Source organism: Polistes dominula, unplaced genomic scaffold (assembly GCF_049000335.1).
Source record: "Polistes dominula isolate Pdom_NZ unplaced genomic scaffold, Pdom_raw_medaka contig_79, whole genome shotgun sequence".
NCBI classification, from domain to species: Eukaryota; Metazoa; Arthropoda; class Insecta; order Hymenoptera; family Vespidae; genus Polistes; species Polistes dominula.
In genome coordinates, this window is record NW_028300916.1 from 2,076,812 (window position 1) to 2,090,472 (window position 13,661).

At 29.3% G+C, this 13,661-nt stretch overlaps 1 protein-coding gene across 1 annotated transcript in view; it reads right to left on the minus strand.

The window, feature by feature from the left end:
• Window positions 1–13,661, minus strand: part of LOC107074244 (uncharacterized) — a 97,376-nt gene that overhangs the window by 2,981 nt on the left and 80,734 nt on the right. Inside the window, exon 2 of the mRNA XM_089170842.1 lies at window positions 793–992. Coding sequence (XP_089026968.1) covers window positions 793–992 — 200 coding nt within the window. The remainder of the gene's footprint in view (window positions 1–792; window positions 993–13,661) is intronic.

Below are 13,661 nucleotides of genomic sequence, written 5' to 3' on the forward strand. Positions count from 1 at the left end.
AATAAAAAATTAATTGTTCGTAAGGATCAAATTATTTGAATTGTACTATTGAAAGAAGTTGGTTTAGAAATGAAATTAGTTTTGTATAATTTCTTTTTAAATTAAAAATAATTATTGGTAATAATTGTAGGGGATGAATAAGATTATATTAATTCAATCAAATTATTATAAATATTAAATATTTAATATTTATATTTATATTTTTATTTATTATATTTATATTTAATATTTTTATTTATTAAATATTTATACGTTTATATATGGGTGTGGTAGAAAAGTTTTGATCCTAACTTAAAAACAAATCCAAAATTCAATCAACTCTCGTATATCAATAAATTATCAAATTATTATTCAATATTAGATAAATATTGTAATAACAATAGATATAAAAAATATATTTTATTAATTTATTTTCTAAATTATAATATACGTGAAAAAAAGAAGGAAAAATTGATTAAAAAAAAAATATAAAGTCTATTAAACTTTGCAAATGAAAACTTGTATTGGATGTTTCATAAAGATAAAAATTAGATAAACAAACAAATGTAATATATCAAAGGTAATTTTTCTTCAAAGATGTTTCAAAGATATTTTCACGTTAAGAATAACTGGAAATAAAATATGAGAGAAAGAGAGTTTGTAGGATGAAAGTTTGCGTTTCACGAGAGTCCTTTTTCTAATTAACCATTTCAAATGGTTTGAATACAAGGCAAGTAGAGTTGTAATACCTTTTCGTGACGTATTTTCATAAAAGTGACTTTAAACGAAATAGCTTATAGGTTAGACGGTTACCTTAAACTTATGAGCTCGAATGAAGTACGCCACGTCCTTTATAACTTCCTTCGCGTCCCAGTTTGCATCATCCTGAGTCGAGTTAACATCGTCAACGTCCGGTATATCAACTATACTTATATTATGTTGCATAATTTCTTCCGTCATTGGTATCGGACCTATTTCAATATTATCATCTTCTTCTTTTTCATTTTCCAATTCTATATTGGTTGTGGTAGTAGTACTTATTATTATTATTGCCGTAGTAGTAGTATCATCAATACGTATTACAATTGATAAAATTATTAATGAATTTATCAAATACTCAATCATAGTTTTATATTTTATTTTATTTTTTTTTTTTTTTTATTAAAGGTTAGCAAAAAATTCAAATGGGAATGATATTTGTTCTCAATACGATTGTTATTTGTTTTTTAAATATAAAAATATTTGTACTATGTGAGGGTTTTAAAAAGACGAAAAAAATATCTAAACAAAATTCCATATTTATATTTGACTTTTTGAAATGTATTCCATGAAACAAAACAAAAATCAACAAAAACAAAAATAACAATGTAAAAAGAGAAGGAGGACAATTTAATCTTTCGTTAATTAATTGGAAATGAAAATTATTTATTTTTTTTTTTTTTTTTTTTTTAGAAAAATATTTAGAGTTTTCTGTTCTTTCACTTTTTTTTTTGTCTGTTTTTTTCTTTTGTTAGAAACTTTAATCCGTTCAGACGACATGGAAAAATAAATTCATTTTGAGAAATTTTTATTTGTTCTTTGTTTTATCCTCTCATGGGCGATTTTAATCTACAATCGTTTCTTTCTTTTTTTCTTTTTCTTTTTCTTTCCCCATGTGGAAAATTATAAGTCAAGGATCATGCAGAAAGAGAAAAGGAAAAAGAGAGAGGGAACAAATTATGGTGGCACAGATTTCTTTGTCCCTGGAGAAGAGAACTCGCAAAGTTTTCGAATATTTGACCGTAAAGGGAAAATGGAAGGAAGATATGAAAACTGTAGAGATGTAATAATTCTAAATAATATTTAGTACCGTTATGCCGAAAGAATTCCTTACAAATATTCTGAATAGGAAAAGAAGAAAGGAAAGATCGTTCGTTCGTTGTTCATACACAAACGAATTTTAATTTTATTAACCAATTTACTACTACTACTACTACTACTACTACTACTACTACCAACATGAAAACGATGAATTTTATTATTAGAAACTATGCATTTTCATGCTACTTTAAAAAAAAAGAAAAACTAATATTAAACTTATTATTGTAATACCTTTAACATATCATATATTATTAAAAAGTATAATAATGTATAATAAATTAAATATTTCAAAATGTATTATTTAATATTGATATATTAATATTGATATATATATATAATATGAGAATTAATTTTGAAAAATAGAAAAAAAAAATAAAATTGTTGCTGCTTTAGACTCAAAACTTTTCAACCCACCACCCACCCCCTTACTTGCATATACATTGATATAATAAATTATTATTTATTCACAAATAATATTTAAATAATAATAATAATAATATTTGTATAAGTAAAATTAAATATATATATATTTTAATAATATAAAATTATAATATAATTATATTAATAGTATTTTAATTAATATAAAATATAATATTTCTATAAAATATATATAAATAAAAATATATATTTAGTATTTAATATAAATAAAAAAAATATATATAAATATGTATTTTAATTAATATAAACTTATAATATAATTATATTAATAGTATTTTAATTAATATAAAATATAATATTTCTATAAAATATATATAAATAAAAATATATATTTAGTATTTAATATAAATAAAAAAAAATATAAATATTTGATTAGAATCGTGTCACTTGTAGTTATATATTGGATAATATCTAATGTTCATTTTTTATTTTTTGTTTGTCGTGTCACCGGGAAGAAGATATGAAATTCTTCGGACAATAAAGTGCCCGTCATTTCGTTAGACCGTCTAGCTCAAATTACGTGCAAAACCTTAATGCAATTTTGAAAAGAGAGATAGAACTAGATAGATAGATAGATAGTGTGATAGAAAAAAGGTTAGAAGTAAAAGGATAGCATGACGGTCAAACGCGATATACGTCGAAGTGATCCAAGATTAATTACTGCATTAAAAAGAACCGTGGAGGAGTAAAGCTCGCAATAAAACGAAAACGATGAAAGTTAGCTCGACTCGATTAGCAAGTAAATAAAACGACGCTAAAGGGAGTAGGAAACTTTAATTACTTGCCAGTATCGATGAGCTTACTAAGAAAAAGATACTGCACTATCGCTTATTATCAGATCGATTCATAAAATAACATTTTAAATTATTCCTTCAACTCTTCTATGTGTCATTTTTATTTCTTCTATTATAATTATTGAACACGAACGTATTAATTATTATTATTAAACAGCAAATATATTATGTGTTATTAAATGCAATTTGAATCGTTCAATATCTAACGATAATAATAATTATTTTTTTATTTTCGTATGCAATTGATTTGTACTAAAAATAATATATAAATATATATATTATGTATAATATAATATATAAAAATACACGAACAAATAATTATTATTATAATAAAATAATATTATATTATATTATATTACATATTATTTTATAATAATAATATATAATAAAAAAATATATATATATATATATATATATATATATATATATATATATATATATAATAATATATTATAATATATAATATTTTATTAAAATATATTATAATAAATAATATTAAATAAAATATAATAATATATTATATTATAATATATAATAAAATTATTATTATAATATATATTATATTTACGGGATGAATTATTTCTTAGGTAACACTAAAAACACATGAAAAATACACATTTTTATATTACTTATTAATTGTCATGACAAATCAGAATTACAGTGGTATGAATCATCTCATAATACACGAGTGGTTACCCTCGAATACAAGACTTAAATCATTCTAGACTAATATTTCGAAAGCTTGCGTAAAAATATAGTAGAAAAGGAAAGGGGAGAAAAATGAAAAATTTTTTTGAAGGGGACCGTAAGAAAGAACTGAACAGAACAGAACAGAACAGAACGAATAGAAAAGAACGGAAAGAAAGAAAGAAAGAGTAAAGGTTTGAAATGCGAGGGATGATAAAAAAGAAAAAAAAAAAAAGAAAAGAAAAAGGAAACCGAACAGAAAGTTCAGTGAAAGACTGTGAAAATAACTCGAAAGGGGAGTGGTTCCAGGCGAGTGAGTTTTTCGTTCCTCGCGACTATTTTTGCAGTCTCATTTCTGAGGGTGTGTTCGGATCAACGAGAGAAAGATCCTTGTTTTGTTCCCTGTAAAAATAGACTTCCTTTGGAAACGACGTTAAGAAAGAATCGGCCGAAAAGCCATTCTCTACTTTTATACGAGAAACTCATTTTTATTATGTTATTTGGGAAAACGGATAAAAAAAGGGGAATCCTAAATCGAATAGAATAAAATTAGCTTATATATATATATATTAATATACAATGTGTAAACATAGTGCTTTTTTACCTTTTCAAACTTGCTAACCCAAATAGCTCTTCATACTATGCAATAAAGATTTTTTAAATAAAATTTATACATTGTAAGGGAAAATAAATTGAAAATCAATATTGAATAAAATTTTAACTTTCGCTACTTTGGCTTAATCGAATTTCTTTTTTTTTTTTTTCAAATTTTTAATAGCACCCTTCTATCTTGTGTGATATATCATTCTAAAGGTAATAAAAATCCGTGTCTAAACCGCCTTTGAAAAATTCAATTTATAAGATCTAAGAGGTCAAACTTGTAATAACACATATATTCAGTTTTATTACATTATCTAATCTATTCATTTAATTTAATATTTTTCTACATACACAAACACACACACACAAACACTCACAGACACAGACACACACACACACACACACACAAATCTACGTATGTTTAAATTAATTAACCGTTTGTTTGGTCACGAATGTCAATTGCCAAAACGCGTTCGGATTTCGAATGAGCAGCGCGATCGCACGACGTTCCGGTATTTCTCGCGGATAAATAAACTGCATGATAAAATTCGACAGGAAACTTTGAAAAAGCCTTTGTCATTAAAACGATTAATAATAGGAAATAAATAAAGAAGCACGACTGAAATATATTATTAAAATAAACCGCTATAAGTAAACCAGTAATTCATGGGAAAATTATTGAATGATTTGATGTGAGAATTAAAGTAAGGAATAATTTTTGCAACATATTCACAAAAGTATAAAAGACCATAGGGGTTTTACGTTTGATAGGGTGTGTATGGGTAATACGTGAGCAAAAGGACATGTAGGACGTGTTATTTCAGTAGAAAGTACCTGGTGGATGAGGCGCATGACTTCTCTATGGGATGTCGCACCCCCCTATAGTATTTTGTCGGATATTAATGGAAGGCAGCTTGATAAATGAGCTGGTCGTGTAAGGCACGCGAAAAGATAGGGGAGTCCAGGGAGACTTCTCTCCTCTTCGTCCTCTCAACGAACCAACCCTTTTAGTTTCAACCCCTTAACTTCACCCTTCTTCCCTGCCTGCCTGCCTGACTGCCTGCCTGACTGCCTATATTCACCTATCCTCTCTTCTTCCACTATTTCCACTCCTACTTCCACTCCCACGAGTGTATCTACCGCCTCCAGGTTTTCTTTTTTCTTTTTTTTTTCTTCCATTTTTTCTATCTTTTTTTTTTCTTCTTTTAAAGAGAAAGACTCCATACTTTCAACGGGAATCTGCATTGCGCGTATGCACACCACCCTCATATCTAGATTTTACCTCCTATTTTGGAAATTCTCACGCTTTTTCTTTACCTTCCCTTCTTTTCTTTTTCTTTTTCTTTTTTTTTTTTGGTTTTAGCTTTTTTTTTTTTTTACATTTTTTGTTGTCGTTCTTTGGTGCTTTAAAGAAAGTCAAGTGAATCCACTCGAGTTTGCATTCGTTTTTTTTTTTTTTGGTAATTAACAAACGGGATTTATCATAAATACAAATTATTTATGGATTAATATAATTCGTTTATAAAATATATCGCCTATATCAAGATTATTATAATTATAAAGATAATGATATGTATATAAAGAATTATTATGAAATATGTTATAATACTGTATATGTTTATCGTTGTAATTTTGATTCTTAGTTTTATATTTTTTTATTTCACGTGAAAGTGTATATTTAGAAATAGTTAAACTTATACTCTCTATTAAATTTTATATATTCTATAAAATATTATTATTATTATTATTATTATTATTATGGTACATTATTTCTTTTGATTATAAAAATAAAGTCAATTGAATTTTATACTAAGACACTTTTACGTTTTTGTATTAACGTAAAATTTGAGATAAAATAATAATAGCACCAATTATCCCATACATTTTTATTTAATATAACATAATAATTACGTTTATATATACATATATTTTTGTTATTAAAGATAGAACACACACAGAAATATGATATAAGAATTTACGATTTTACAGATGAACATTTTTTTTTAACAGAGTCATGTTTTTAATAGAGGATTTATTTTTATTTTATAAAAAAAAATTTTCCACGTTTTTATCTTTCATATTCTATTAATATACGAATATATATATATATATATATACACACACACATAGACATATATCAACTTTTATCAAATATTTTCAAATTCTCCGCACGATCGATTCTATGTGACATTATTTACAAATATTCGTTTCAATTTCGATGAACTCGTTCTACGTTACATGTATTCTTTTTTTTTTTTCATTTTTCTTTTTGCTACAAAAAAAATAGAGATAGAGATAGAGATAGAGAGATAGAAAAAAAAAAAGAAAAAAAAAACAAGAAGAGAAGATCGTGTTTTAGTAAGCTCGACGTTATCCCAAGAAGTTTCGTGAGTTCATAACCAACGAAACGTAATTTTAGCGTGGTAATACATAGATGTATATATGTATATGTATATATATATATGTATAAAGGTGGATATACGTAACTTGTAGGACTATATAAAGTCCTTTCCAAAATACGTTACATTATATAGCATCAACAAATTAAATCTCGTATATGCGCACTCTCTCGCGTATGCCCGACCTAATTCGTTCAACGTTGAACTTCAACCCATGTTAAAACTGTCTATCATAGCTACCGACGGGTTTTCACGTCATTGTTGGAATCTGAATTCGTCCTATGGAAACGAAATTTTCCTTTCATATTAAATCTAATCATTTGTTATCGTTTAATATGTAATAATTTATCCCTTTTATTCAAACGAAGTATAACATTCTCTTTTTTGTTTTTATTTTTATAGTTGATGGCGTTTAAAAAAAAAAAAAAAAAATTTATATTTATCCCTTATATTTGCAAGATGAACGAGCCAATTATTGGAAAACAGAGAGAGAGAGAAAGAGAGAGAGAGAGAGAGAGAGAGAGAGAAATATATATATATGAACGATTAAGTATTATACGTACACCGTATGCAAGGTGTTTCATAAAATACGTGAATTTAATTTGAGAAAAACAAAATTGTCATATTACATCGGGATTGTACAATTTTTAAGAATTTTATTATACATTTTAGTTTTATTGAAAGAGTACACAGTTTTATGAACAAATAATTGAAAAAAGTTTCTAAAAAGCTAAATAAATATATCAAATTGTATGTATTTCAAATATGAACAAAAAATTAATTTAACTTATCCATTTATATCATATATGATGTTTACTTTTTCTTACAATTATTACAACGATATAGTAATATTTAATTTTCAATATAAATAATTGTAAAAATAATTTACTAATACAAATATCATCCTCCTCTAATGTGTTGTCAATACAAAAAAAATATAAAAATAATATGACAATGTAAAGAAAGGTTATAGGATAGAAAAATAAATCATTCCACGATTCGTATAATAAATAAATAAATAAATAAATAAATAAAATATAAATTAAAACAAAACCAAAAAAAAAAAACGATCTTTTTTGTCTCATAAAGAAAAAGAAACGACGTTTCGTTAGAAAAGAATTAAAAGAAAATTATATCGGTGTTACAGTAGTAGGTACCTAGTTCGTATTAAAAGGAAAAGAAAGACAAAAAAAAATGAAAAAAAAAAAGAAAAAAATGTAAAAAGAGAGCAAAAAAGAAATAACAAAAAAATCAAAAAGAGAAAAATACAGAAAGCACATACGACGGAAAAAAAAATCAAACGGAGAGAAAGAGAAAAAGAGAAAGAGAACGAGTGGTAGGTAGAAGGGTTGTAGAGGAGTGAGGGGATGGGTTAAAGGGTGGGGAGAAAAAATAGGAGATAAAAAAGGGGTAGGTATCAGGCTCTAGATCGTGCAGCTTGGACACAGTAGCGGTTACGTAATGAACTTTTCGCGTGAGCACGCATCGCACCTTTTTTAATACCGAAGCACGTTTCCATGCGTTTTACGTAATTCTCCTACCTCACCCTCTCTCTCTCTTTCTCTTTTTTTATTTTTCTATGTATATGTGTATGTGTGTGTATTATACAGACGTAGGGAATGAGGGTGGTGGTTTGTGTAGTATAACGTTGAGGGGCTGCGTGTGAAAAGAATTCATGCGGAATGTGTGCGAGAAGCTTTATTACTCTCGCTCTCGGCATTGAAACAAAATGAGAGTGGGAGAGAGAGAGGGAGAGAGAGAGAGAGAGAGAGAGAGGGAGAGAGAGAGAGTTTCGGTCACGGAAATGTTTTTAATGCCAGCCACGTTCGTTCAGTTCGCTAATTACGGGCCAGCAATAAGGAAGACAAGTACATTTACGTTGAGTTACTTTGAGGGGGTGGCTGGGGGGTAGGGGTGTGGTTGTATGTAAGGGTAGAACTCACACGCACAACTCCTGATTTTCGCTTCTTTTCCTTCTGAATGTAGATAATTTCTAAGACTGTGTATATATATATATATATAGTATAGTATAGTATAGTACGTGTTCAAATGATTTTTTACGTTTACCATTTGTAAAAACTCGTGGCTCGAGGGGATGAAAAATTTTACGTACGAAAGGGAATAACTTTTTCAATAATATTTTTTCAAATCGTCTATGTTTGTTTTATTTTGATATTTTTATCATTTTTTTTTCTTTCTTTTAACAGAGAATGAACGGAATGAGAGAAGACAAGTTTTTTTGTAACTAAATTAAATCAAATATAAAGTAATACACGTGTTTGTCTATATATATATATATATATATATATGTATGTATGTATATTTACTTATTTTTTTTAAGTTATCATAGATATGTTCGAAGATAAAAAGTAAACAGATACGAATAAATGATTTATTTTAACTAGACAAAAAAAAATATTATATATATTCGCGTATTTGCGTTGCGGTATGTTCTGAAAAAAAAAACGAAAACAAAAAAAGAAAAGAATAGAAAACAATAATACAATTTATTGAAACGTGTTATTCCTCTATTACAATAGTGTTCGTAACTTTTATAAAATAATTTAAAAATTCGATAAGAAATGTAAAAACTTGCTAATTCTCATGAGAAATTAACACTCAGTCTCTCTCTCTCTCTCTCTCTTGCAATTAAATATTACATTTAAAGTTAGCCGATATATATATTCTCTCTCTCTCTCTCTCTCTCTCTCTCTATATATATATATATATATATATATATTATCAAGAATAGTATAATAATGATAGAAAATTTAAAACTCCACGTAGTAGATGGGTGTCGTAGCAACGTAGTAAAAAGGTGTATACGCTATGAATTTAACACAGACATTTACGTTTCCATATTCTTCACTCGTTTAATCTCGACACGTTCTCATTAAAACGTTTTTACGATAGTGGGAGAGAAAGAGGGAGTTAAAAAAAAAGAAAAAAAAAGATATATATATATATAGAAGAATGCAGTGATATAGTAGTGTTAGTTCTTTTTTTTAGCTATACGTACACCCCTCACATTATATTTTAAAAAGAATCTCGTGAAAATTAATCAACGTATCATACACCACCGCGAGTTTCGATAGAGAGATTCGAGAGAGAGAGAGAAGAGAGGAGAACATGTATCGACTTTTCAACGATTATTATCATTCGTTAGGTAGGAAAATATTTCTGGCGCGTGCATGTTAATTAACGTCAAAATGCTACTACCATAAGAGAAAGAGTGAATGAAAATGAAAGAGAGAGAGAGAGAAAGAGAGAGAGAGAGGAGGGAAAAGGGTGGGAAAGGGAGGAGAAGGAAGAAGAGATGCTCGCATTGAAATTCTCTAACAGCGTTGCTCATTTTCAAGTTAATTATGTGTTCGAAACGATCCGGAACGATGCCTTGACTCCCGATTTACACGTTAATCGCGTTGCACTAGTGTATCGAGCCCGTGCTTTGGATAATTATCGATGCGAATAGATAAACAAGTGTGTGTATGTGTATGTGTATGAGAAGTATGAGTATATATATATATGCATTAAAGAGAGATAAAGATGTAAAAGGGAAATAGGAAAGAGTAAGGGATGATGATATTGTGAGATGGGTGAGATCGAATGATGAAAAGTACCGGAAAGTTTTCTTACTGTCTATGTTAACGACTCGTTTAACGTTAAACAGTATTAGTAAAAGTAGTAGTAGTAGTTGTAGTAGCAGTAGTAGTAGTAGTAATAATACTGAAGTAGTGATGATGGGAGTAGAAGAAGAAGAAGAAGTGAAGTTAACGTTTTAGAAAAGATACACGAACACACAAGTATAAGTTTAGGGGAGAGTAGGATGTCTGGTAGGAACAAAAGGTAGAAGTTTCGTAGTATTGGAATCCTGACATTGTTAAGTGGGATTCCGTAGTTATTAATTGGACTTGGAATTAATCCCACACCCGATGTTGCTGCACGCCCTCAATACGAACCACCTGAAAACTTGATTAGTATTCCCTCGAGCGCCGCGAACACGCTGATGGTGAATTTCTGGAAATAGTTTGGTATCGATCTACTATACGTACCTAGCACCCTATCTATCTATCTATCTATCTATCTATCTTTCTCGTTTTATCGAAGCTACGCTAGTGCAAGAATGAGATAAAAAGATAAAGAAAGAGAATAGGTGAGTGCAGTTTAAGGGGGTGATTGAACGTACTGGCGACAAACATTCAAGAAAATACCGAATCAGGGATGAGCAGACGGAACTATTTATCTCCTACTTGTTATGCGTCTAGCAAATGAGACGAACGTTTTGTCGAAACTTATTCTATACATTCCTGATTTCTAAAAGAGAGAATGAAAGAACGAGAAAGAGAGAGAGAGTGAGTGAGTGAGTGAGTGAGTGAGTGAGTGAGAGAGAGAAATAGAGAGATAAAATGAGTCGTTTTTGAAGTAGCACCGTATTTGCATTTCATTTGGATGCCAGGCCGACTTTAGGGAGAAAACGAAGTGAGCTCTCGGCGAAAATAGATTTCTTCCTCTCTGATTACTTCCCAGACATACTCCATTAGTTTCCACGAAATTGAATACGGACCTAACCGTCCCTTTCCCCCACCCCTCTCTTTCTATTTCTCACTCTTTCTTATTCTTTTATCTCTTTGTTTAGATCGTCTCGAGATTTGCCAGATTTTCCTGTCCCGTTTTGGTGTGAATTTCTTTCCTTCCACCTTTCTCTTTTTTTCTCTTTTTTTCCCCAACTGATATTTACGCGAGACTTATATATATATATAGTCTTCTTCTCTTCTTATTTGTTTTTTTTTAATTTCTTTTTTTCCCTTTCATCGTTTCACGCTTGTATATTATTATCAGAAAAGTTAGAAAAGGGATTGGGTGCTAACATCAAAGCAACCTTTACATTTTCTTCTCATTTCTCAGTAATTTTTTTCTTCTTCTGAAGTTTATTCGGGCTTGTACAATAAAAATCATCTTTGTAGAAACAATAGGGGGTTGGGTTGCACCCCCTTCAAGCATTTATTCTCTTCATCGTAATTATCTTGAACTTTGTTGTTAAAATTATTACGCGTTTATAATCGTATTTGTTAACTGTTGTTGTTGTTTTTTTTTTATCAACGTCTCAAAGAAATTCAACACCTTGGATGAGCGATTATTAAGAAAAAGCTTTTTTTTTTTTTTTTTTTTGATATTTTTCTTACTTTACAAGCTTGTCTTTTGTTAAAGGTTCTCATTTATCGATAATACGTGAGCATTACGTTGTTCCAGTTTTATAATTCCGTGGAAATGTTCGAAGGAGAAACGAAACGAATCGTTGAAATTTTTCGAATCTAGCTACGTGATGTCTACTTTTAATCGACCTATCGATTCTTTTTTATCGTTTCATAGAAGATTCTTCTCTATTATACTATTACGTTTCTAAGAGAACTTTATTACATTGGTCAAAAGAATTTTGTTTCCATTTTTTCTTAAACATCTGAAAACATTCTACAATTAATAATACGATATTTGAAAATTCAACAAATTCTATTACTGATTGTATAATAAATAATGTAATTTAATTAACGTTAACTCAACATTGTTGAAATTAATTAAATTTGTTCTGTTTATAATATTATATAAAATATTTTTGATCTCTAATATGAAACAAATCGTCTTTAATTATCATTGCAAAAAAAAAAGAAAAAGAAAAAAGAATAAAAGCAAATTACTTTGAGACCATAATCCAATATTTACTTATTCCAATCCGATATAGAATTTGTGGATATTAACATTTGCCCCATACCCAGCGATCTCTAATCTCTTTAATAAGGTTTTCAAGCAAATTAACAAGTATCCCTATCTCAAATATCGATTTTCGAATCTCTCCAGTTGATATTTTAAACTTGTAGAATAAAACCACACAAATAGTAGTCATCGGATAAGTAGTTCACTAGCTAGTAGCGATAAGATCAAAACTTACAAGTGAAATTTTCTTTGAGGATACATTTCCCGTGTCATTAGAAGTAAGACGATACCTTAGTCAGTTTTAAAGGAAGATAGGAAATGTAAATGGTTGTGCTTCATTAACGATCCTAGCAAATCGGCCCACGACACAACCACGTTTCTCCTTTCCATTCCTTGATATCCGTTGCCACCCTCCACCCTCCGGTAATTGGGCCTTACCTCTTCGAAGATGTCACGAGGTGGTTCTCTTGAGAGGGTTAATGAGAACGAGAGTAGCTGAGACCGACAACCTGATATAAACTAACACTAAGAGAGAGTGAGACAGAAATTAACACCAAAAGATAGACAGAGGGAGATAGATAGAATGAAATGGAGAGAAATTATGAAAGAGAGAGAGATAGAGAGAGAGAGAGAGAGAGAGAGAGAGAGAGAGATGGAGAAAGAGGAAGTTAAATGAAGAGAGAAAGAGAGAGAGAGAGAGAATAAATCAGTGGGTTAGTGAGTAAGTGAGTGAGTGAATAAGTGAATGAAGGTGTGAGTGATTAAGTGAGTGAGTGAGTGAAAGTGTGAGTGAGTGTATGAGTGAGTGAGTGTATGAGTGAGAAATAGAGAGTATGAGAAACAGAGAGAGAGAGAGAGAGAGAGAGAGAGAGGGAGAGGGCGAGAGGGTAACTTTACCGCGGACAGAAATACGTAGCCGTCTCTCGGATGATTAAGATTTTCGTTAATCTCCTTAATTCCGCAATGTAGATCCTTCCACGTCGTAGTCACGCTTTTCTCAAGGTTTCGCAAGCTTCGTAAGGCGATTTCATATCATGATCTTACTACAACTACCACCTAGACGTTAACGAGTATCGCGTGTTACGCGTTTATGAGTAAAGAGACGAGTTTAAAGTAAATTGCAAAATCGCGAGGTTCCTTCAAAGTTCTCTTCTTCTTCTTCTTCTTCTTCTTCTTCTTCTACTTCTTACTCTCT